This window comes from Mustela nigripes, chromosome 3 (assembly GCF_022355385.1).
Source record: "Mustela nigripes isolate SB6536 chromosome 3, MUSNIG.SB6536, whole genome shotgun sequence".
Taxonomy (NCBI): Eukaryota; Metazoa; Chordata; class Mammalia; order Carnivora; family Mustelidae; genus Mustela; species Mustela nigripes.
Window position 1 is genome coordinate 72,499,892 of NC_081559.1, and position 26,104 is coordinate 72,525,995.

General features: G+C 38.2%; 1 protein-coding gene across 1 annotated transcript in view; it reads right to left on the reverse strand.

The window, feature by feature from the left end:
* The window catches only part of PDE11A (phosphodiesterase 11A), a 388,241-nt gene that overhangs the window by 199,694 nt on the left and 162,443 nt on the right, over positions 1–26,104 (reverse strand). The window contains exon 5 of the mRNA XM_059392799.1: positions 15,891–15,955. Coding sequence (XP_059248782.1) covers positions 15,891–15,955 — 65 coding nt within the window. The remainder of the gene's footprint in view (positions 1–15,890; positions 15,956–26,104) is intronic.

A 26,104-nucleotide genomic window follows, 5' to 3' on the forward strand; every position in this document is an offset into this window, starting at 1 on the left:
TGTTAATTTTGGCCATTCTAACTGGTGTAAGGTGATATCTCAATGTGGTTTTGATCTATAGGTTGTGCCTGATACTATTTGCCATTTTGTTTCATTGATTAGAGGTCATTCCGAGCTTTGGTTCACAGAGAGATACTCTATTCCTTACTTTTTCTCTTTGGGTAAACCTTTCTATCCCTGGGTCCTTCCTGAAGCCTCATGCTGTGCAACATTATTTGAAGTTGTCTTTCAATTAGGAGATTAGGGAACTAAGTCAGTACCAGTGGGACTCAAAGCTAGCACCCCAGCAAGAGAGTCTTAAATACCCAGAATTGAGACATGAATAATTCCCTACTGGTTTCAGTATATCTTTGAAGTTTACCAAACAAATCTTTCAGTCATAAAAAGTAATGGAAGAGAGTGTAATTAGCAAGCAGAGCTAGCCTGTCAATTGTCGCAGTGTGGTAAGTGAGGAAGATGCTCTAAGTTGCAGCTGTTCCAAAACCTTACCATGACCTGATGGACTTATCTTTAAGGTCTTGCCTGAGGATACTTCATCACACTCTGATTTCTCCTGTTTTAAGCATTCTGTGTTATTAGAAATTAAGACATGGTGGCCAAAGAACACATTTTCTGTCCTTCATTTCCTCAAGCTGTACCATTACAGTGATGAGATTTATCACTCACAGGAGTTGGTATCACTTTGGGGAAGAGTCTTGTGACTCTCGGATGGGTGTCAGATGGCATCACTGCGAGTGGTTGATGTCTACAATTTAGCATCATATAGAGACAACTGCTTGGTTTCACAGCCAAGCAAATCTGGAAGGGTTTTTCATATCTTGGCCCAACATTTCCTAGTTGTGAGACTACAGATAAAATTTTAATAACTCTTAGTTTCCATAATGAAAAATAGGGGGAATAAAATGCATTTTATAGGGATGATTTGAGGATACAATAATATAATATTGATGAATGCATGGCACATAAAAAGCTTTCATAAATTTCAATTCCTTATATCACAAAGATTTTTCTTTTATTAAAAATACTAAGGTGAGACATGCTCTGTTCAACAGCTTCTTTCCTGGGACAGGAGAGATGTTAACTGTTTTTGACTGTGGCATCATTTTCGTGTTTGGAGACTTACTGAAGAGAAAATGTGCTAGCTGGCAAAATTGTTGATAATAGAGCACATGGTTAAAAATCCTATCCTACTAGATGTTCCAAGTAGCCCAACCACATCTCTCTTTGGGGGTGCTCTGGCCAACTGCATCCATCTGTTCTTCTATCTTTGAGGGCATACCTTCCTAACAAGCTCTGGGCATATGTCTACAACAGAGCAAGAAAGGAGAAGTGGACTCAATGTGTTAAAATAGTAACTCAAGTCTGTTAAATAAGAGACCTACAAAAGTAAGAGTCAAATGTAAAAACCAATCATTAAAGTCTTCAAGTTGCCATAACTCTGTTCACTGCATAGCATCAATCTAAGAAACAGTTGACCTATGTGGGATACTTTATTATGCTTGATCTCAGTACTTATTCATGTGCCTTATTGTTCATGGAACATTTTTATAGCTTTCTTCTCCTCTGTGACAGTTTTTCTAGAGTGACAAGCCCATTGGTCCAAAATAAACCAGGGTAATGAGAGAGTTTGTCTTTCGTTTCAGCCTTTATGTTAAAAGGCAGGAAAAAGAAAAAACAGGAATTACATATGGTTAAGAGGTAAAGGTTAGTCATTCAAGAAATACATGTCCTTGACTTTCTTAAGATTTTGGAAGACATACAACTGCATCTTAAAAATGTTTCTTCTCTTTCATTTATGTTTATTTCTTCTGATTAGCATCATGCAAATGGTACATGAACATATATATCACTAGTATCATGGAGGGTATTTATAAAATAGAGTTATTTGGGGGGGGAAAGCATACAAGTCCAGAAGTATCAAAGTGACAAGTTTCCTTGAGAGGTATGTTTAGATTAGATATAAAATGTTTCAGTGGAAGCACTCCAGTCTCATAACACTCTGTATATTTTTAGGGAAAGGAATCAGAACTATATAGTTGACTCGTCACAATAGAGTTTCCTGGTTAAGAACTAGGCTTTATACCAAGAGGGAGCCTCAGAGTTCAGTTTCTGGTAGCAGTCTTGTCTTCTACTGAGTTAACTCAGATCTGCTGAAAAACCTCCTTGCTAAACAATAGAAAGGGGATAAAAATGAACCTCCTGGGCCATCTGCATCTCTCTTCTTCAATTAGCAACATTAAATATTGGCATCATGAGGTTTAGCAGCCCTGAACTTTCTAGACAATAGTCAAGAAGAATGTCTGTCCTAAAGCTCTTGTTTTAAAGGAAGTGACATAGCAACACAAATCTTGCTTCTGGTCCAAGATGATTGGGGGTGGTGGTGACGGTGCTGTTTTAATTTTTAACATTTTAAAGGTTTTCTCATTTTCTTGAACTCAGAATAGGTATCATCGTTTTATTCATATAAATACCTATCACAGGCTTCCTAGCACATTTTCTAGCACAGAAGAAAGAAGATCCATAAAGAAGAAGGTAGAAAAAAGAATATATTCATCATATACTATGGAGATGTTTTGTCTTACACCAGTGTGTGAGTTTGTCTACCATTTCCTATCACTCTAGGTAACAGAGATTAAAAGGAAGGTGAAAAGAAGAGGACAGTATTCCAAATTGGCAGAAGAAGGGCAATTGAAAATTTGTTCCTCCATAAAGGTAGTAAGAACACTAGCAATAATTGTCAAAATCAACTTTTTGAGAACTCTGAAAATTAAGAAAAGGCTTGCAAAAAAATCTGAAGAGTGTTTATTATAGAAAAACAGTTGAAGCTCTGTAAAGACAGCAAGTTTTGGGGGCGTTTTAATGGACTTTATTCCCATCCCCCTCCTCTACTCTAGGGTAGCTGTGAAGACCAAGAGCTACATAATCATGCAAGCTGTGAAAACCAGCATCCTAGCAGCCACTGGCAGAGGGAGGACAGATTTGGAGCTCCCTAAAATTCCTTTCCCAAGAGAACTGTCATTATTTGACGTGTTTGGCAGCTCCATCAGAAACCTCCACTCAGAGTTTGACTTTATTCTACTTGACTTGGGGCTTGCTTACTGAGAACAGCCTTCACCTCAGGGGCATTTGTGGGGAAAAAAACAGCAGCAATTGTTTAACACTGCATCTGCTGTAGTTACCTACAGATAAGAGTTGCAGCTAACAAGACATAGACTAGAAAACTTGAAAGAAGCAGCATGGAAATGAGATAATCCTAGGGGGATTTGAAAAGCTCTGACATATTCCTGGAAATCTAGAAGGTCATATTCATTTGCAGAGTTGCATGTATGCCCAGGAAAGACCAAGAAGGCCCTAATCCCTTACCTCTGGCTGACCTTGAAGCTCTGTGTAAACAGAAAGCAAAAGCTATGTAAACTTCCCCTCAGAGAACTGAAGGAATCACCCACATGCAAACAGATCCCTTCAGCGAGGCTGGAAGGTTTATTGGCTCAAGCCTTTTAAGAAAACCTGTGTCCAGGCATTAGCTGATTAGAAGCTAACCAAACAGAGAATTCAGGAGCCACACACAACAAAGAATCCTTCAGGAAAGTCACTAAACAACCAAGGACAGCAGTAACAATAACAGCAACAAATAGAAGCAACAACAAACCCTAGATGGAGTGAGTGCGAAGTGGATATGATCTCCAGAGTTTCTACACTACCTTATTTAAAATTTTCAGTTGTCAACAACAACAAAAAATAACTGAGATATACAAAGCAAAAAAGCAATCAACATAAACTGTTCCTGAGTAAGTCCAGATGTTGGACTTACTAGAAAAAGACTTTAATTGAGCTATTATAAATATATTCAAAATACCGAAAGGAACCAAATCTAAAGAACTAAAGGAAAATAAGACAACAATGTCTCAACAAATACAGAATATTAACAAAGAGTTGGAAATTATAAAAAAGAACAAAAGAAGTTCTAGAATGAAAAAATGCAGTAACTGAAATGAAAATTTCACTAAGAGCGTTCAACCGAAGGACTGTGAAGCCAGAAGGAAGTATCACCAAAGCTGAAGATGGATTAATCAAGAATATCTGATTTGGGAAGCAGGGTAGAATCTCAGAGACATGTGAGACACCGTCAAGCATATGAACATTATGGGAATCTCCGAAAAGCAGGAGACAGGAAAAGGGGCAGAGAGAATATTTGAAAAAATAATGGCTAAATACTTCCCATGTTTGGTTAAAAGAAATATTAATGTATACATTCAAAAAGCTCAACAAATTCTCATTTGAGGATAAACTCAAAGGGACCCACACCCATACACAACCTGACTAAACTGCTGAAAACCAGTACAAAGAAAGAATCTTTTGAAAGCAGCAAAAGAGATATGATTCATCACATGCAAGTGATTCTCAGTAAGTTTAAGAGGTCCATGATCAGAAACCATGGAGTCCAGAAGGCCCTTGAATGACATATTCAAAGGGCTCAGAGAAGACTATCAACCTTATCAACAGATTGTATAACACATTTCATTCACTTGTGCTAACTAGTACAAAACTTACACAAACAAAACACTGCCCAAGATGCCAAATTGGAAGCATAACATATATTTGAGTGAAAACTTTCTTGAAAGCTTGGATTGTATGTTTCATATTACCACCATATTTAAAAATAACGAGTATGGGCATTGACTGAGGCCACACACACTACATGTATAAATCAAACAAGGCTTATGAGTCTAAAGCCATGTTTTTCCAACAGTGGATCATAGCAAAATAGTGAATCATGAAATCAATTTTGTGACTTAGGACAGAAGATTGTTTGTTTTTAAAAAATAGAATACATCAAAATATATATATAGTGTAAAGGTAAGTATGGTTTCATAAAACTTGTTTTTGAAAGTATGTGTACATTTTTGTGTATATTTATGTACATTAACTAGATTTGGATAGAAAACATATCTTTTGTTATAGGTTGTAATTTAAAAAGGTTGAAAGCCACCATTTAAAGGACACCCAAAGAAATTGGCACAGTTAGGACTCACAGTGAAGACACTTAGCAACTTTCTTCAAAGTAGGAGCAGAATTTCTGATTCCTAAGATCCTCATCAGGGTTAGGTAGCAATGTGCAAGAGAAGGTGGGTTACATCACACTTTCTGGAAGCGTAAGCCCAGAATCATATTCATAATCTGGGAAGGTGCTAGAGATCATCTCACCTGGGCCAGGTGCATCTCAGAGTTATAAAATGTACAATATGATTGCAGGGTACAATCACAATAAAGTGAATAAACAAAATCCTCAGTCATCATATTTAGTCTTTTCAGGCTATGATGGTCTATTCCAAGTTGATTCCTGAATACAACTCTGCTGCTGGACAAGAACAAAGAACCTCTCTGGGAGTCTTATTCACAGACTCATGAGTCAATCTTGGAGCTCCTCCTGTATTGTCTCATTATAGTCATGTCTCATAAAAGTCAGTTCCCCTTTATTAACTGGCCAGATTTGGGCCATGGGGCCTGTAAGCCTAAAGGAAAGAGTTAAAGAAAAGTAAGGAAAGTAAGCAAACCACAGCTGGAAGGAATAACTTGTTTGGAAAACTAGATTCCACATAGAATTGTAAGGAAAGGAAAAAAAATCAATAAGGCATTGAAACATAAGTTTCAGTATTCTGACCTAAAAAATGTAATGCAGAAAACTAATGTTGAGAAGAATCACAGGACTGTCCAACCTAAAAACTGAAAGAAACCCTAACGGTCCCGTAAGGTGCTTTTTACCTTCAGGGGTAGGTGTAAATGAGCTGAGGGGTATAAAGGCCACAGGAAAGAGAATGTGTGGAAGTGTCATATTATTTGATGGAATCTACAATACCATCAATTATAAGATGCATTATTACTTTTGAACCAGTAAAAAAAGACAAAAAATGCTATGAGGCATTTTGTTAACACTTATACTATTTTAATCTTATGTTAAAAAATCTTTTAGATTTGCTATAAATTTTATGATATGCCATTCTTGATGGAAATTTTAAACTCTACAAGTTGACTATATATAAAAGGAAAAATTATAAGTAAAATAAATTGACTAAGACATTTCTAAAATTTCCTCAAATTCAGTGTCACTCTTCTAAATCACTTTTCAAAATGCAGTCATCGATGATTACCGATAACATCCTCTTAGCTGTCAGGATATTGAGGATGCCCCATTTCTTAGAAGAGGGCTCCACTTTCATCTCTAGGACTCTCTTCCAGATAACCAGTCCCCTCCCGCAAGCTTTGATGCTGGCATTCTATTAAACTTAGTAGGAAGCATCACTGGAAAGTTTTTAGGCAAAACCAGTCTCATATTCTTCCCTCGAGGGATCTTTAGTTGGTTTGTTGCCAGAAATTTTAAGGGGTTCCTGTTGTCAGTCATGCCACCAGCGAATGTTTAACTGTGCAGCCCCATGTCTAAAACTGAGTCAAGACCTAAGGAAGCTCCAAGGTTAGGTAGGCCGGGCTCCTGGTCATCTGTTCTACATGGCTGGCTACGCACCACTCATTCACCAGTTCAGCCGCCATTTATTTATCTGTGCTTCTGTGTTCATATCACTGAGTTCAAATTCATTCTCATACGAGACTGGGTTCAAACTCATGCACTAAGAGTGCCTTAAGTTTCCTATTTGTGCACAACACACTACTACAAAATTAGCAGGTTGGCACAATACCCTTTTATTATCTCACAATTCTGGAGATCAGAAGTTTGTCATGGCTTCGCTGAATTTGTTGCTCAAGATCTCACGAGAGCAAGATCAAGGTGTTGAGAAAACTGCAACTCCACTGGGGGTTCTGGGGAAGAATCAAAGCTTGTTGTTGTTGGAAGAATTCAACTCCTTGTAATTGCAGTGCTGAGGTCATGGTTTCCTTGACATGTGGCCCTCTCTATATTTAAGCCAGCAATACGTGTCAAATCCTGCTTGTGTGGTTTTTTTGTTTGTTTTGTTTTTAAAAGATTTTTATTTATTTATTTGACAGAGATCACAAGTAGGCAGAGAGGCAGGCAGAAAGAGAGAGAGGGAAGCAGGCTCCCTGCTTGAGCAGAGAGCCTGATGCGGTACTCAATCCCAGGACCCTGAAATCATGACCTGAGCTGAAGGCAGAGGCTTTAACCCGCTGAGCCACCCAGGAGCCCCCTGCTTGTGTTTTAAATCTCTGACTTCCCTTACTGGCTGCGTCTCTCTGGCTTCTTTTCTTGTCCTCAACTGGAAGAAAGCTCTTAAGTTTCTAAGGGCTTGTGATTAGATTGGGCCACCCGGACAATACAGAATAATTCCCCTATTTTAACATCAATTGACTAATTGCGTGTGCAAGTGTCTTTGGACATGAAATGTAACACATTCATGGATCTGAAGGTGAGGGTCCCTGGAGCAAAAATTCTGTTTCCCACATTTAGTTTGATTAGTTTAAAATTAAATATGGTGGCAAGTTTTAACCATTTGACATTATACACGGTGTTATGTTGAAATGCTACATTTTGTAATCTATGCTCCTGAAGGTGGTCATTTTAGTAACTTTGGCACTGACAAGCATGGCAAAGGATACTGGGATTTTCTTAGCATTTCTTATATGACTAAGTTCAGAGTTTCCTTATTTCTTTAATCACTTGTCCTAGAAATTCAACAGCCTCCGACACATTGGAAGGTTTTGACAAATTGATAATCCACACTTTAATAGCAGTCTCGATCATGCATGAAGATGGTTACACTAGCCTCTTACTGTTTTGAAATTTCTTTCATTTCTTGTGAGTGCTTTGGCAATTTCTCTTGTCTTCAGTTGCATGACTTGACATTGGTAAGTGATCCTTTATTATGTATTTCAGTAACAAAGCATAGTCTAGCTTAATCTCCTTGTGAGTTTCTTCCTCGGTTGTTGCTTTGCAAGAACATCTAGACCATGGCCATTCATCTAGATGGCCATTTTTGCTTTGCAAGAACATCTAGACCATTGTTTCCCAACAATAGACATTTTCATCACTAATAACAAATTTACACTACATTTCTTGTTTCCATGTTTTTCTATGAAACAATAACTATTCATTTCAATGCCAGATCATAGTATAATCTTATTAGAGACATATTAAACAGCATCTAAACCCAATTAAAGCTTCAGCCTTAATAGAGTAAAGCATTAAATGGCCAAGAGAATTTCTTCCAGGCAGAAGCCTGCAGGAAAACTGGGAGTGCTGCTGGTAGCACTTCTTTCAGAACAAAAATTCAACACTTAGTAACCTGCAAATGTATGCAAATTACTTAACCTCTCTGAGTATTAGTTTCCTCATTTGTAAAATGAGGACAATAAAGTCTAATGCATTGGGTATTTGTGAAATTAACTTAAACAACATAAATGTGACATATGAATCTTTCAATGACAGTTAATTCTCTTTTCCTAATTAGATTTTAAAAATCCCTATAATGCTCAATAGTTGATTTCCAGACCCATTGCTTCCTGGAACTTTGTTGGGAAGAGACATTCAGTAGACATTATCTATTTCATCTTCCTCATTTAATGAGTGTATTAGTCTCCCCGGGCTGCCATGATAGATTTCTACAAACTTGGTGGTTTTCAACAGAAATTTATTCTCCCACAATTCCGGAAGCCAGAACACCCAAATCAAGGTATTGCCAGGGCCATCTTTCCTCTAAAGACTCTAGGGGAGATTCTTTCCTTGCTTTTTCCAGCTTCTGATGGCTCTAACTGTTCCTGGACTTGTATGTATCATTCCAATCTCAGTTTCTGTCTTCATATGGTTTCTCCCCTATGTCCCTATATGTCCTCACCAGTCATTGGATTTATGGCCCACCCTATATCCAGCATGATTCCACTACAAGACCCTTAACTAATATTGCATCTGCTAAGACCCTCTTTCCAAATAAGGTCCTATTTTTTAAAATATTTTATTTATTTATGAGAAAGAGAGAGAGAATGAGCAGGGGCAGGAGCGGTGGGGGAGGAAGATGTTGGGGAGAACATCTCAAGCAGGCTCTGCACTCAGTGGCCAGATCTCACAACCCTGAAATCATGATCTGAGCTGAAACCAAGAGTCAGACACTCAACCGACTGAGCTATCCAGGTGCCCTGAAATAAGGCCCCGTTCTAAGGTTCCAGATGGACACAAATTTTGAGGGGACAGTATTCAACCCACTGGACCAAGGAAACAGTTTTTATTGAAATAATTGAAAAGAGAACAAATTTTTAACCTTACATATCTCTGAGTACTCAAGGATCTCTTGGGTTTTGTTTTTTTGTTTGTTTGTTTTTTTAAATCTTTATATTCTCAGAAGTGGCCTGTAACAGTATAACTTCTAGGTTTTGCAAGGTAGGAATGACTGCTCAGAAAAGCCTTTGGATGAAACACCAGAGTTCCAGTAGCCACTGAAGACAGCAAACAAAAGACAAAGTGAGGGCAATATTTTAATACTGAGCACAGCAGACAGTTCTGACAAATCCATTACTCATCCTATCCCTGGGAATTTCTCACTGGTCATGTTTTTCCCTTAAGTTCAAGCCTCTTCCCATGTTTCTTAGCCCCCTTGATTCTTGAAGACCTGGTTTAGCTCTTCTTACTCCACTTTTTCCCCCCTTAATTATCTTCTCCTTAGACTCCTTTGAAACTCAAACCCCTGTATTAGTTTCCTATTGCTGTTATAACATTTCCACAAACTTAAGTGGCTTTAAATAGCACAAAGCTATTGTCTTACAATTTTGTTCCATCTTCTAGGGTAGAATCCATCTCCTTGCCCTTTCTAACTATTCAGCTTGACCACATGCCTTGTCTCATGGCCCCATTCCTCCATCTTCAAAGCCAGCAAGGGCAGGTCAAGTCTTTCTCAAACCACATCACTCTGATCTCTGCTTCTCTTGTCACATCTCCTCCATTTATAAGGACCCTTAGGATTTTTGTTGTTGTTGTTTCTTCTTTTTTTCTTTTTATTTTTTATTGTGGTATGTTAGTCATCATAAAATACATCATTAGGATTACACTGAACCATTCAGATAACCCAGGATAATTCTCCCCATCTCAAGATTCTCATGCAGATCTGCAAAGTCCATCTTGCCAGCTAATATTCACAGGTCTTACGGAATAGGAGCTGGATATCTTTGAGGAGCCATTATTCTGAACTATTTGTCCTCATCTTTTCAAACAGAACATTTTAGTTCTCCACTCTCCGGGCTGACCTGCATGCCAAAAGGCTCCTTAAACCAAACATCTTGCCCTTTAGCTGCTCTGAGATTTCTAGCTTTATTTTTCTCCTCTTCTTCTAGTCACAACAAATGAAAAAGATAGCAAAAAGATTAAGCTAAAAAAAAATGGATCACTAAAATAAATTTTATCCCCACTACCTCCCTTTATTCTCAGAAGGCCAAAGTGGTTACAGAGCTCAGGTTTTAAATAACCATGTCTCCCCTATATTCCATTAAATGAGAAAAATTCCCCTTTAATCAGTTGTTACCTTCTAGATATTATAGATATTTGGCTTTTAAAAAAATACCTTAAGTAGCACAGCTGAGAAAGTACACTTTCCAAAGCAACATCCAAACCTATACCTACAAGATGGATCAACAGAATTTGGCCAAATATATTTCAAACTAAATAAAAATTTCTGTTAAGATGTTCATAAAAGTTTTTTTTTTTTTCATTTCTAAGGTACTCATGATCATTCAAACTACCTATTCTCACTGAGGACAGAAAAGAGGTTTTTAAACTTTGAAGAAGAGATCCAAGAAAGTTTATTCAAGTTGATTCACTAAATATTCTGAAATTAGGCTTCATAGGAAAGGTTCTAATAGTGAGATCTGATGAGGTTGAGAATCAAATGAATCAGATAAAATCTTAATTTTTTTAAAAAAAATTCATCATTGAGAAAACAAGATGACTGTAAATAATGCGTCAACAGTACTATGTTCTAAAAAAGTGAGGTACTTATCACTTTCTGATACGTTCTGATTCTGGAAAAAACTGGAAAGTATGTCCCATTCTGGGAAATACCACTTTAAGAAGGATTCCAGCAAGCTAGAGCACATCCAGGGGAGAGTGAAAAGATTGGCAAAGAGTCTGGAAACCATGAAGTATAAAAATCATCTATGAATAGCAGTTGCTGACTTGGAAGAAGTAAGCACAGCAGATCCATGGCAATCTTCCACTACTGAGCCACTGCCACCGGGCGAGGCAGGAGATTCAAACCCTTGGTGCTTTAGTTTGCCATCCTCTAGCTCTTCTCCCACTCTACTGCCCAGATGAGTTTTCAAGACACAAATCTCGGTATGTCCCTGACTGTGATTATTCCCTTTACGAATAAGCATGTAGCCCGTCCCTAGGCCAGTTAAGAGGGCTTGAGCATTTCAGGACCTGATAAGACCCCTGCCCCAGTCCATTGACATTCTGGGCAGCTGGATGTCTTTACAGGGAGTTATTACTTTTGTGACAACAGCTTACAGCCCAAGTTAAAGATCCTGAAACATGCACTGTTAGCGTTCTCACCTCTGTCCCTCTGTTTACAATGTTTCCTCTTCTTGGAAGGTAGCTGTATCACTAACTTTCCATTATCCTACAGGAACTAAGTGAAGTTTCATCACATCCAAAAGCTTTCCCCGAACATGGCCTTCCATTGTTATCCACATGAGTTGGGTGCCCCTCCTCTCTACTAGAAAACCACCTGGCACAAACCTTTTACAAGAAGTATTGACTTGCTTTATATAGTCACTGATTTACTTGATAGCAGGATAAGAGCCTAAACTGAGCTACATCTGTACACGAGAAGGCATTTAGTTGCAGAAGGCAACGTGCAATGAGGGAAAGGGACTGTGAGGGGGAGGCTTTGAGCATCTAAACTTGGTGGGCAACAAGAGAGTAAGGTGGGGAAACCAAGAGAGCAACTTAATGGGTTGTTCTCTGGGTTCTGGTTTCTAAGCCTTGTCCCATGGATTAAGCCCAAGTTATAGAGAAAGAAGGGCTACAGACAAAAGCTTTGGGCACTGAAAGATTTGGAAAAAATGGGGTACATGCAAAGCTGTTTAGGGGCCCAACAACAAACTATAACACATGGTAGGGAAGGTGAGCCCTCTTCCCACTTACGCACTCATGACGCAGCCTTGCTCAGATTTGGAAAGGCCACTGGTAACTCGGAGACAAGTGTAGTGGATTCTGGAGTGGGTGAGGGAGCCCATGCCCAGCAGATGCTGCTCTGTCAGGTCCAGAGGGAGAGGATTTAGGAGTGGACACTTAGGAAAATGACGAGTCAATAATAAAATTATTTTGTTTCTATTTGTTTAAAGTTTAGGGACTCCCAGAACTAGTGTAAGAGTGGCTTTTGCAAGGTGCGTCCACTACAAGGCAGAAATGACCAGCAGCTAAGTATAAATTATCACTGTTAATGTGACTCTACTTATAGCCACAGTCTGGAGGCCTGGTGAAATCTAGTTATGGTTATATTATATTCTTAACCAACTCTGACTGCTGTTCATTGGCCTTGAGATCCTTGAAGGCAGAGACTGCTGGTTTTTTAAAAAAAAACCTCTGTAGCCCCATTACCTATCTAGTTCCCAGCTAGATATTCTACATATGGCAATTGAATGAAGGAATAAAACTAATGAAAGAACAACTATGTCTAATGGACAGATTCAGGACAAATAGGTGGAAGTTTTAGAAACGTAAAATGCTCTTCTAACAATTAGAGAACCCCATCAGTAGAAAAAGCCCTTGATGGCACAGTGAGAATTTTATCACTGGAAGAGTTGTCAAGAATGCCCCAGACATCCTTCATGGACAGAAATGCATCAGATCATTTCTAACTCTAAAACTGCTTGGTATTAATTAAACAAAGACAAAGATAAGCGCAGCCATGACAAAGGAGTTAGCCCCAGAGGGCAATATGCAAAAATGATGAGTTAGCAACAAAACCTTTTTTTTTTTTTTTTAAAGATTTTATTTATTTGACAGACAGAGATCACAAGAAGGCAAAGAGGCAGGCAGAGAGAGGGGGAAGAAGGCTCCCTGCTGAGCAGAGAGCCCAATTTGGGCCGATGACAGAGGCTTTAAACCACTGAGCCACCCAGGTACACCTGTTTGTTTAAAAAAAAAAAAAAAAAGTCTTCAAGGACTGTCTATAAATATCAGCAAGCTTTAAGCCAGAATTCATCTGAATTAAAACTATACCCTGAAACATTGTTGCATAAAACCATAGACATTATCCTCAGAAGCTATCTTATTATAACTCCGAACGATGTCCAGAAGACTACGTGTCTAATGGACATTATCTACAATGAAGATGTTAAGTGATGAAAGGTTAAAGGAAAGATTTACAATGTGTTGAGAGCAGGCTGTGATTTGTAGACTCATAGCCTGTTTCAATGACTCTTCCTCAGCCTCTGCTGAGGTAAATGCTGCAGCCACTTGTCTTTATTTCTTTAACATCCAATAAATGACCGAAGGATCCCCATATCTACAAGAGGAAAATTACTAGACAACGCAGGAAAGGTCTTCTAAGATAAATGAACATTCTAAATTAATTTAAAGGCCACAAATAGAATAATGGAGTGTACTCCTTCATAATTTCAAAGTTCAAAGGCACTTTTTAAATATCTCTTTAAAGAAAATCTGACCTTTTTTTTCTTTCCGTCTTTCTTTCTTTATTATCAGAAAGTTTGCCAAGGACACTCAGGGTTTTGGGTCATTCTGTTTTGACATGGATGTTCTTTCATCATTAAAAATAATTGAAAGATCAGAAATATTTAACTTTGCAGTGACCAAGAGGACACATTCCAGTAGTATAAAAAAGAACAATATTGAAGTATTAGTATTTCAAAGGTTGTGTTTTAATAACTCCATAAACCTTTCCCCCCCTCATGTATGATGGAGAGCTTACATGAGACCATGACTGGCTCAAGGAATAAGTAGGAATACCCATTTTTCTTCTAATGTATTTCACGTTATTTTACATGAAGACTTTAGGAAAACTGCTTCATACACCACTAGTAACTCTCTATGTCTAAATTATTTTTTTTAGGTATAGATTGGCTGACATTAAATACAGATGAGGACATAAATATATTTGCAGGAAAACAGGAACCTCTTATGAAAGGACTCTTCCCCCCATTTAAGGTATAGCTTACAGACAGTAAAGTTTACCCTTTTTAGTGTACAGTTCTTCAAATTTTGATAAATGCAGCCATACAACCACAACCACAGCAAGATAGAGAACAATTCCATCACACCCCAAAATTCCCCTGTGCCCCTTTGTGGTAAACCCCTCTCTCCATCTCCAGCTCCTACAAACTACTAATCTGCTTTCTGTATCTATAATTTTGCCTTTTCAAAAGTGCCTTATAAATGGAATTATATGGTTTGTAGCAAAAGCCTCTTTTAAATTTCATGCACTGGATAAAAATTAAAGTAACTAAATGATGTGTCGATTTTAATGTACTGATTTCTATTTCCTGAACTTTAGGCAATGATGGATATATAAAATCAAATTACCCTTGAATATTACATCTTGAATCAGGTAGTGCCCAGGGAACCTTTTGAATATATAGATCTAGTGGGGGGTTTGGGGGATAGGGAAGGAAAAAATGAAATAAGATAGGATTGGGAAGGAGACAAACCATAAGAGAGTCTTAATCTCATAAAACAAACTGAGGGTTGCGGCGATAGGGGGGTGGTTGAGTAGGGAGAGGGTGGTTGGATTATGGACATTGGGAAGGGAGTGCTATAAAGTGTGTAAACCTGGCAATTCACTGACCTGTACCCCTGGGGCTAATAATACATTATATGTTAATGAATATATAAATCTTTAGGACTTCAATTTCGACATATGGAATCAAAATCTCTCAGTGAGGGTTCTGGGAATTGTCTTCATCAAGTTCTGCAAGCTTGATTCTGATTGATCAGCCAGATTTAGGAAAATTAACCCAACAGACATTCACTGTATGAGATTAACTACCAGGTTGTAAGTTATATGTGGGAATAGGATCAAAGTTCAGAGGCTGGAAGAGTTTTATTTGGTGACCTTGTCCTTGGATGTGGCTACCACTTACTGCCTGCAGGACCTTTAACAAGTCACTTAAACTCGCTGAACCTTGGTTTTCTCCTCTGTCATGCTGGGGTAATGATGCTGACTTCATAGGATTATTTGGGGGATTAAAGGTCTATAAAGCCTTTAGATAGAACCTGGCACATTTGGCACTCAGTGATTGGAAGCTGCTTATCTTACTGGCCTTGGTATCAGTATTAACATCATTATCATCATCACGCCAGCAGAAACATTTTACTTGTATTTCTCCATATTTCTGCATTTTGGTCAGTCTCACTATTTCTTACCCCTTCCTCTAGAAGGGACCAAAGTAAACAGAATCCACTTTGGTAGCATGTCAACTGGTATTCAGGGCAGTACAAATGCACTGATTGTCCCCAACCCTCACCTTTACCTCAAAGATGTCAATGGGACCAAAAAAAAAAAAAAAAAAGAAAGAGGGACACTTTCCCTCTTTCCCAAGGGTACATTATTGACCAAATATAAGCAAACAAAAGGGAGGAAGAGAAGCAAAGGGACAGAATAAATCAGAAAATCAGGCTGTCTGTGTAGTTAGGGTATCTCTAAAAATTGACCTCATTCATTTGCAGTTTTATTCTGCAATGTAGATACATGTAATTTTAAGCTGTAGTTTCTTGAAAATTTTTACTATTGAGGTATAGTTGACATAGAAAGGCAGCAGTTTTTATTTAAGCTGTGAAATACAGAAGAGTGATGATATTTGTCTTCACTTGCTGATCTAAAGAAAGAACTCCTATCCTCAAAGAATTACACAATGCTGCCAACCCCAAGGACTGAAGACAAGGAACAAAAGACAAACCTGAAACTCACAAGCCCTACCTGTTCTCAGCATCAGCACTGCACTTTGGGGACATCAATTCAAAGGATTTGGTGAACTTCACCACCTGCCACACAGAAAGACATAAATTCAAGTCAATTAAAGCCTTCTTGCAGTTTAACATAATGCAACAAACATTTTTTCAGGCTTATAATGATAATTACAAAAATTGGAGATTAAAGAGCAATTTTAAGTGGAGAAGTCTCAAGGGACAAAAAAAGAAAATTCTAGCCTACATTTTGGATTTTACATCTAACATGGCACACATTGCCAAAGTTTTAATACCTTTTACTAAGTATGCATATATGTTTTTCAAGTTTTTATTTCAATCCCAGTTAGTTAACATACAGTGTAGTATTAAGTTTCAGGTATAGAATATAGTGATTCAACATGTCTATACAACACCCGGTGCTCATCACAACAAGTGTCCTCCTTAATCCTGATCACCCACTTCACCCATCCCCCCCACCCACCTCCCCGCTAGTAACCATTAGCTTGTTCTCTACAGCTAGGAGTCTATTTCTTGGTTTTCCTCTCTTTCCCCCTCTTCATAAAGAAACAAAACAAATGAACATTGGCAGAAAATTAAATGTGTTGTATTTTTACAGTGAGGTGTTTACTATCTTCTGGTAGTCCTGCGAAGGGACATCTCATTTGAAAACATTTTTAACTTTGTATTGCCCCTTTAACAATCCAATCAATACACATGGAGAAGAAGGTCGAGACAAAACCTGGAACAGTACGCCCTCCACAAACCCAAGGGCCCTGAAGTTACTTTCCCTTATTTAACGTTGTTCTTAGGTAAAGGTTTTATTGCCACCAACCCCTGCTTTCTGCTCCAAGGGTAAAGAAGAGAAAGCCATCTTCTTCATCCCTAGCGGGGACACTTCCTCTCTCACCTGTCTTGTAAAACCAGCATATTCAGCGCAAGAACCTGATCAAGATTTATTACACTGAAAGAGAATTTTGGATACAGGAAATGTAAAGGTAGTTTTTATTATTAACTACTATTGAGTTCTTACTATAAAACGGGCTCTACATCAGAAGCTTCTTTGACTATTTAAGTTCCTTAGTACAACCATATAAAGCAAGGATTTTTATCTTCAGTGGATAGATGAGGAAACTAACCCATAACGTTTAAGAAAGTTGATCAATTTCACACAACTAAATGGGGCACCTGGGATTAAAGCGAGGTTTAATGATTCTGCATGATTCTAAAGTGTCAGCTCTTTTAACAACACTAAAAATTTTGAGTGGGAAGAGTACCATTTCTGACCCTCTTTTGACAAGCTATACCAATTGATTAAAAAAAAAAAAAATGAGGCCCTTACACTGAAAGGAGTCATCTGAATGTCACTGGATGCTTCCAAGGTTGACATTTAAATTTGCCTTAGCTGGATACAGTCATGCTTCAAAGGCCTTTTAAATTAACCACTTATGAGGAATTGATGGGCACCTGAGAAAATGATTTGGAAACTGGAAATAGATTAAATATTAAAACAGCTTTATCAGTGAGGTAATGAACCTAAACTAAGAAAATGCAACATTAAGAAAAAGAGAAAAGAAAAGAAAAGCTCAGCACAAAGAAAATTGTGTGTGACTAGTTGAATTCAGAGCAGTGACAATAGACCAACTACAAGGAAATGCTCTTGACAATTAGAGCACAAATTTCATTTCATATTCCACCACGAACAGAGTCTCTACAAAATTATTCATTGTGTTCAATTTGACAACAATATCTCTTATCCTACATTCATCACTACAATATGACCCTGCCCCCCTCCTACCAACTGGTAGGGTCTATGTTCTCTTCTCTTAAATTTAAGTGGGTTATTGACTGACCACTTTGACCAACAGAGTGTATAGAATGGATGTGATGTGCCTTCTGGGACCATGATAAAAGGTAATGTGCCTTCGGTGTTGTCTGATGGAATATTTGTGCCTGGAGTCCTGAGATACCATGTAAGAGGTCCAGCTACCCTAAGGCCATTCTGCTGAAGAGGAGCCACACCACATAGAAGATGTCACATGTATTTGTTCTGGTCAGAAGCTCCAGGTTCTGAGTCCTTCCAGTCTAGGAATCAGACATAGGGATGAACAAAGCTTCAGATGATTCCAGTTCTCAGTCTTTAAGACACACACACAACTGTGTGTGGCCTCAGATATCCTGAGAAGAGGCAATCCATCCTTGTGTTGCCTTCTCTAAATTCCTGATCCATAGGATCTGTGAACATAACATTGATTTAAGCCTCTAAATTTTGGCTTTATTTGTTACACAGCAAAAATAACCAGAACATCTATCTTAATGAGGACTTCAACAGAAACCAATCACTTAGAAATCTTTATCCACTTGTAATATTCTTGGGTCTCACAAGGCTAGGAAGCCACAAAGAAACTATCTGCTATCACCAAATAATAAATCCCTCAAACTATATCCCAAATAAGTTTTAAACTTAAAACAAAAATAAGGTACAAAATAGTAGTATTTCATTTATGTTTGCATTATAGAAAATTGTCGCGTATCTTAAAAGGAGGGAGTTAGTCCTTTATCTCTGCTTTGATCGCTCATGATTTGTGATTTCTTTCCACTATTTTGTTAGATGACAGGAATTTTTTTCCCTATTTCACCATGTTTAAGCTGTTGCTATGGACTACATGTTAGTGTCTTCCAAAATTCATATGTTGAAACCCTAATCTTCAATGTGATAGTATTTGGAGATGGAATCTTTGGGAGGTGATTAAATCACGAGGGTGAAGCCTCATAAGGGATTAGTACTTTTACAAGAAGAGGCAGAGAGAGCCTGTTTCTCCCTTTCTCTGCTATGTGAGGATACAACAAGAAGATGGCCTCTACAAACCAGGAAAATGCCTTCACCAGACAACAGATCTGCCAGTACCTTGATCTTGAACTTCCCAGTTTCCAGCACTGTGAGAAATACTGTGTGTGTTCTTTAAGCCATCCATTCTATAATAATTTGTTATAGCAGCCTGAACTGACTAAGATAACTATATTCTCCCTTTTTGCTGCAAATGTGTGTGAGGCATTTTACATACATTACGACCAACCTTTTATGTAGATATCAATGCTTCCAATATCCTGGCAAGGGAGATAATATTATCCCCATTTTATTGAAAGGAAATTAAGGCTCAGAGAAGTTAAGTGGTTTCCTGGAAACCGTACAACCAATACACTGCAGGACTGGGATTTGAACCATGTCAGTCTGATTCTACAGCCCCCAGTTTCCCCACTACTCACTGCTTTTACAAACATGAACAAAACTGTGACACCAAATTATTTAGACATGACTCCTTCAAAGTCAGAATAGTTAGATAAACTCGGTCTTTATTTATCAATTCAATATTTTTCAAGTACCCATTAATGACTGAATTTGAATAAACACAGACTTCAAGTAAAATACGTGGCTTAATATAAGACTTATCAAATTACCAGGAAACTATTAATTGTTTCTGCATTTGGAAATAAAAAGGGAGATACCTTTTTTTTTTTTTAGATTTTATTTATTTGAGAGAGAGAGAGAGGGAGATCATGAGCAGGAGGGAAGGGTAGAGGGAGAATCAGACTCCCCACTGAGCAGGGAGTCAGATGCGGGGCTCAATCCCAGGACCCTGGGATCACAACCCAAGCCAAAGGCAGACACTCAACCAACCGACTGAGCCATCTGGAGGACCCACATTTTTTTTTTTTAAAGAGAGAGAGAGAAACCATGCAAGTAAGGGAGGGCAGAGGAAGAGGGAGAGAAAGAATCTTAAGAAGGGTATGCACTCAAAGCATAGAGCTGGATGTAGGGCTATACCTCACGACCCTGAGGTCACAGCCCGAGCCCAAATCAAAAGTCAGATGCTTAACCAACTAGCCACCCAGACACCCCTCAAAAAGGAGATACCTCTAACTTGCCTGACCTGAGAGATGAGATTAAACTTCCCAACATTAGTGAGGAGTACTTCACTTGGCTTCCTTCTTACTATTGATTAGAATAGTTTACAAATCTAAAAGGATAGATAATAATTCCTGAAAACTGATAGCAGTACAAATTGGGTTGTAAATGAGAGAGTAAGCCAAGCCCCCCTTGTGGGATCATTAGGGACCACTCTGACAAACTCCAGAAATGATACTTGGAAAGGCTTGTGAAATTAAAGAATTCATCACAGATCACAGAGAGGGGAGCACAGTATGTTCAGAGGATCATATAAAGTCACCCAAAGCCCAAAGTTTGGTCACTGTAGGCAGGGAAAGAGTAGAGCAAGGACTACAGGTAAGTTCCTTTATTGAGGCCAGGGATAAGGTAGCTTGTGGCACTTGGGAAGCCTGCTCTTTGGGTGATCTGAATGTAACTGGGTCAACATGGAGAGGAGGGAAGGGACAAAACGTGAAAATCACTGTGAGGCTTACTGCTTAAACACACATGTTGGGGATGGGTATACAGAAATGGGCAATAACTGCATAAAAGTTCAAAACAAGCAGGGTGAGTGCAGGCACTCAGTAAGTCATTGAGGTCACAAAGAACAGTTTGACAATATACAAATGAAATTTATCCAAGCAGAAATGCAAATGAATTTTTACCCAAGTAGAAATACAAATGATTTCTGTGCAGTAGTAGAGGTAAGCTCACAGTTACAATTTTATGTTCCTGGATGATAGTAACCATTTTAGAAATCTAACCTACCAATCTTACCCTAGTGTTCTTTCAGTACCTATTTTATTTTATTTATTTTATTTTTAAAGATTTTATTTATTTATTTGAAAGAGAGAGATCACAAGTAGGCAGAGAGACAGGCAGAGTGAGAGGGAGAAGCAGGCTTCTTGCTGAGCAGGGAGCCCGATGTGGGGCTCAATCCCAGAACCCTGAGACCATGACCTGAGCCAAAGGCAGAGGCTTCAACCTACTGAGCCACCCAGGCACCCCCTTAGTACCTATTTTAAAACTGACTTTACCACCTCACTTGGTTTCTCTCTTTAATGAGTTAAATAAAGATTTGGTACCTGCTTGCTTTAGATTTATGCAAGGGTTTTTATTGAAAACTGTTCTTCAACACAACAGGTAGATACTGAGTGTCTGTATGTATCAAGGAGCACAGAGCTCTGAGGCTACATGTGGGAGAGTAAATGGGCAAAAACCTCTGTATGCATGAAGTCTACTGTAGGGTAGGGAGCTTAATTTGCCCTGGCTTCTCAAGACGAGTGCTTTCTTAAATAGTAAGTGAGCTTCTGCTTTCCACATCTTAGGAAAACCTAAGAAATGTCCAGAGATTCAAAGAGAATAAAGATTCAAAAAAAAATGTTTAAAAATTTTTTTAAAAACATGCTAAAGGATAATGCTGATAAGAAAAGGAATAGAGGGGCACCTGGGTGGCTCAGTGGGTTAAAGCCTCTGCCTTTGGCTTGGTTCATGATCCCAGGGTTCTGGGATCGAGTCCCACATTGGGCTTTTTGCTCGGCGGGGAACCTACTTCCCTCTCTCTCTCTGCCTGTCTCTCTGCCTACTTGTGATCTCCGTCTGTCAAATAAATAAATAAATAAATAAATAAATAAAAAGAAAAGGAATAGAAAATCCTGGAATTTTAAAGCTATAAAACTTAATAGATCTAGAATGATAAAGAGGATGGATAAGATAAACAAATAACTTCTTGATGAAATGTCAGTGTTTGAACCCCTGGTATGCAAAGCAGGACCCTTTAAAACTACCAAAAGGAAAAAAACACTTTTTAAAAAAATTGTAGTACTTTTTATTTTAATATAGACCATATGCTATAAAGAAAAACAGTGTCAAATATTTTATCTTATTTTAATGGTTTTATTTTCTAAATTTATGTTTAATGAGTAAAGGGAAAGTCAAGGTTTATCCTTCGACTTTAGCACTCTATATCATTGAGAGTACCAGTTGTGTCCCCCAATAAACCAGTCCATGGTGTCCTGGTCAGACACTGGATTCATGAACCATAGTGTTAACCTTGTGTGTAATAAAGAATTAATTTTATGCAAAGAAATGTCTGGCCTTTGTCCTTGGCTCCTAGGAGGTAAACTTTAAGCCCCTGGAATGTCCAGGGCTTATCCAAAGGCCTTGATAAAAGTGCCTTTGTTTACCTGGGCACCTTGGGCCAGCCAGATAGAACAATGTAATTTGAGCCACACAACAATGTGGTTGCAGGGCGTTGTGCCAGCACAGGTGCAACATTGGGTCATGTGGTATCTATCACTTGACCTCTAGAAGGAATGGAGACTGAGGTCAGCTATTGTAAGTGGCCAACTGAATTTTGGTAATTAAGCCTCAATAAAGACTTCTGAATGCAGGTCTTGGATGACCTTTCCTGGCTGGCAATCCTTCATCATGTACATTGTCACATACCATTGTTGGGAGAAGTTAATGCTGTCCGTGACTCCATGGAGAGAGGACAAGTGGAAGCTCCACATTTGGACCCTCCTGGACTTTGCCCATGCATTTCTCCTTTGGCTGATTTTAATCTTTATCTTTTCCCATAAAAAACCATATCCATGAGTATAACAGCTTTCAGTGAGTCCTGTGAGCCCTTCTAAGCAAACTTTGTAGACTGAGGGTGGTCTGGGGAACCCTTGAACTTATAATTGGTATCAGAAGTGAGGGTGGTATTATAGGTTATATTCCCTTTCTTTGTACCTCATGTGATAGTTCATAGGTTCTTGTGTCCTTAGAAGAAAAATGAGAATAATGTTGACTGATCTTTGGCTAATATTGATTATCTAAGGCAATATTAATATATATTGGATAGCAAAGAAAGATATTAAAAATTGTAAATAAGGTCTCTAACCTTTAAATAATATACTTTTTAGAGATTTTATTTTTCATTTGAGAGAGATACAGAGACAGAGATAGAGAGAGAGAGAACACAAGCAGGGGGAGAAACAGAGGGAGAGGGAGAAGAAAACTCCCTACTGGGGCTCAATCCCAGGATCTAGAGATCATGATCTGAACTGAAGACCAACACTTAACAATTTGAGCCACACAGGCACCCCTAAATAATATTTTAAATGGGAAAAAAAAACTTTAAACTTGAAGGTCAGGAAGATTTTCTTGATCAGCTGATGTGATTCCTTTTATTAAACAAACAGAATTATAAAATGTACTAAATTTTTTCTTTTATCTTAGCTGTTAGGAAGCTCAGAGCAAAGTTTTAGTTTCAAAGTTTTCTCTTTTTGCAGCATAGTTTGGTTCTGAGATTATTGATTTCATTTGGTTTTGCTTATAACATTTACTTTTTCTTTCTCCCATTTAATCTGAAATTTTGCCTTTCATTTTGTCACATGTCTGGCAACTAATAAGTGCTCAGAAAGTATTTGCTCACTATTTTTGCTGAAGGTTATCCTAAATTCTTTTGAGAATTAATTGGGTAAAAGTATAAACCAAGAGGAGACAAAGTACCTACATACTTGAAAAATGTATAAAAACACTTTTACACATGAAGTAACATAAATTCGCTTGTGTACGACTAATTACAGTTGAACATTAAGTTGTATGAAAGAGGATTTTTCAGAGGCATGGGAAAGGAATCAGGAGTGGTGGGTAAGAGAAATACATTTAAGGGCCTCCAGATGATAGCAAACAATGTAAGAATAAAAGAGAAGCAGGCTTGAGTCCCATCTAGAGAGTGGTCAAATATAAGCAGCGCATGGAAACAGTGAGGATAAACCCACTGATGACTGTAGGCCAGATAAGATCAATCAAGTTAGTCTGGTCCCAGGTGATCTGACCATGAAGGGCTTCAAGACCATTTTAGAATGGATTTATCACAGAAATCATAGTCTAGACATCTAGTCAGGAGCCCAGGGCTGCTGGTGGAATCCTCTTACAGATTTTCTGAATGTAGGACAACATGATTAGACTCATGGCCAATGAACCTGCCAAATCATCAGAATATTGGACCTTTAAAGGAACATAGCCATGGGACTTGGTCCATGTTGATGAACAGCAGAAAAGTAATACATTTCTGGAGCTGCAGACTGATCTGATTGCCTCTCATTCTTCTAGAGCAGGGGTATGCAAAAGAGTCTATGAGCCAAAGCTACTCCACCACCTGCTTTTATAAATATAGTTTCCTTTTAACAGAACCCAGTCATTAATTAAATATTACCTGTGGCTGCTTTTTGCTCTAACAGTGGAACTGGGTAGCTCCAACAGAGACCATATGGGCCACAAAGACTGAAGTATTTACTAGCTGGCCCTTCACAGAAGAGTTTGATGACATCTGGTCTAAAGCCATCTCTGGAGCAAGTCAACTGGTTATTTTTTGCTAAGTTTAATGACAGATGATAGATTAATATATTAATGTAATTTATCTATAAATTACAGATTATTTATAGATATCATAAATTATATTCCTATATAATTTATCTATAACTCAGAAAGGGGATTTCTGGAGATAGAATCTTCACATCTGAAACAAGAGTGCAATGATGGAAATTTTAGGCATCACAGTAAGTGATGGGGGATACACTTGAGGACAAGCACATGTCCCAGTTATCATGGACTGTCCCACTTTAATTAAGCCCGTTGTCCTGAAACAATAATTAAGAGTGCCTCTTTTCACTCTCAAAAAGTATCTTCATTTGAAATGCAAAATCCTAGGCAGCCATGCCCTAATTTATATATTTTTAAAATATTTATTAAAATTATAATGCATTCAAGTATAAAATTATTTATGGTCAGACACCTGGGTTTAAAAATGAAACAGCAAAAACAGCTAAAATATTTCAGTGCAATTTAATGGGATATATAGTGTCACTGTGGAGATTATGACCAATAAAAAACAGACAAGAGCATAAAAGAAGAGAATAAAATTTATGTTTTATTCTTGACTTGGACAAATTGTATAGTCCTCAGTCTCATTAATTTTTTAAAATTTATGCTCTAAATCCAAGTCTGATTTGATAATAGATGTACTACGTGAGCCTGGATTAAATAAATAAATAGCCGATTCACATACACTAAGTAAAAAGAGAATCTTATAAGAGATATATCAGAAGTGATTTATAGGTCAATGAAACTGAATAAGTGGTTCTGAGCTCCCCTGGCTGTTATTCAGCCCTGAGTATTGCACCCTGGGGAAGGCATTACACATGCCACAGTGAAGTAAACAAAATATCCCCCAGCATCTCTGCCTGTTCTTTGGAAAAGCTCCATGGACAGAAGTCTTTGATTTGGATATTTATCAAGCACTTGTTGGTTTGGTTTCTCTCTGTCTTTTGAAATTCAAAAACAACTTAAGAAACAAAAAACTGCTCAAATAGATATTCCTGCCACAAAAAAGAAAATAGGAATAATCTAGTAATCACCATTTTTCCATTAGTTTTCTTAATCCATATTTTTCCACAAGAGGACAATTCTATAGGGTAGAAGAGGACAATTCTATAGGGTAGTACTCATCACTGCCATTCTTCTTGATATATTTCTCATTTATGTTGATGAGTAGTTTACTCTCACCATCTACTCACTCAATCAACATTTATCAAATACTTAGTGTACAGGCACCATTGTGGGCTCTGGAAATACCAAAGAGGCATAAATCAGGTCCTGTCTTTGAGGGACTCACAAAATAGTGCAGGAGTGGGGGGAGCAGTTCACAAAAGTATAATTTCACCACAATATACATTCAACATTCCAAGCACACAGAAGAGGGTGTTGAAGAAGTCTTTGTGTGAACTGTGTCTTCCAGGGTGGGCAGGCATGCTCTAGGCTGAGTAGTGGCTGAAAGTTTTCCGGGTTGAGGGACCAAATAGGTCAGTTTGAGCTGAAAGCAGAAAGAACCCTAAAAAGGGATTAACTGAACCTAATTCAATAAAGGGACTAGTTACAGAAGTGTGGACAGTATTAAAAGAAACCAGTAAGAAATGGTGAAGTCCCAGGAACTAGCAACCCTGGAAAGGTTGCAGTCTAAAGGAGCATGTCTAAAGGTCACAGAGAACAAGGGGGAGAAAGAAGGAAGGATGGCAGAAGGGAGAGAATAATGCCTTTGGTGTCCTTGAGGCACTAGAACTATGGAGGGGTTTTAGAAGAATCTGGCCACCTGTAACAACTGGCAGAGAAAGATCAAGAGGAATAACTATCCCCAATTTCTCTCTCCTCTAGACCTTAAATCTTCTGCTGGGGGTGCCTGGGTGGTGCAGTAGGTTAAGCATCTGATTCTGGGTTTCTGCTCAGGTTGTGATCTTGAGATCACTGTATCA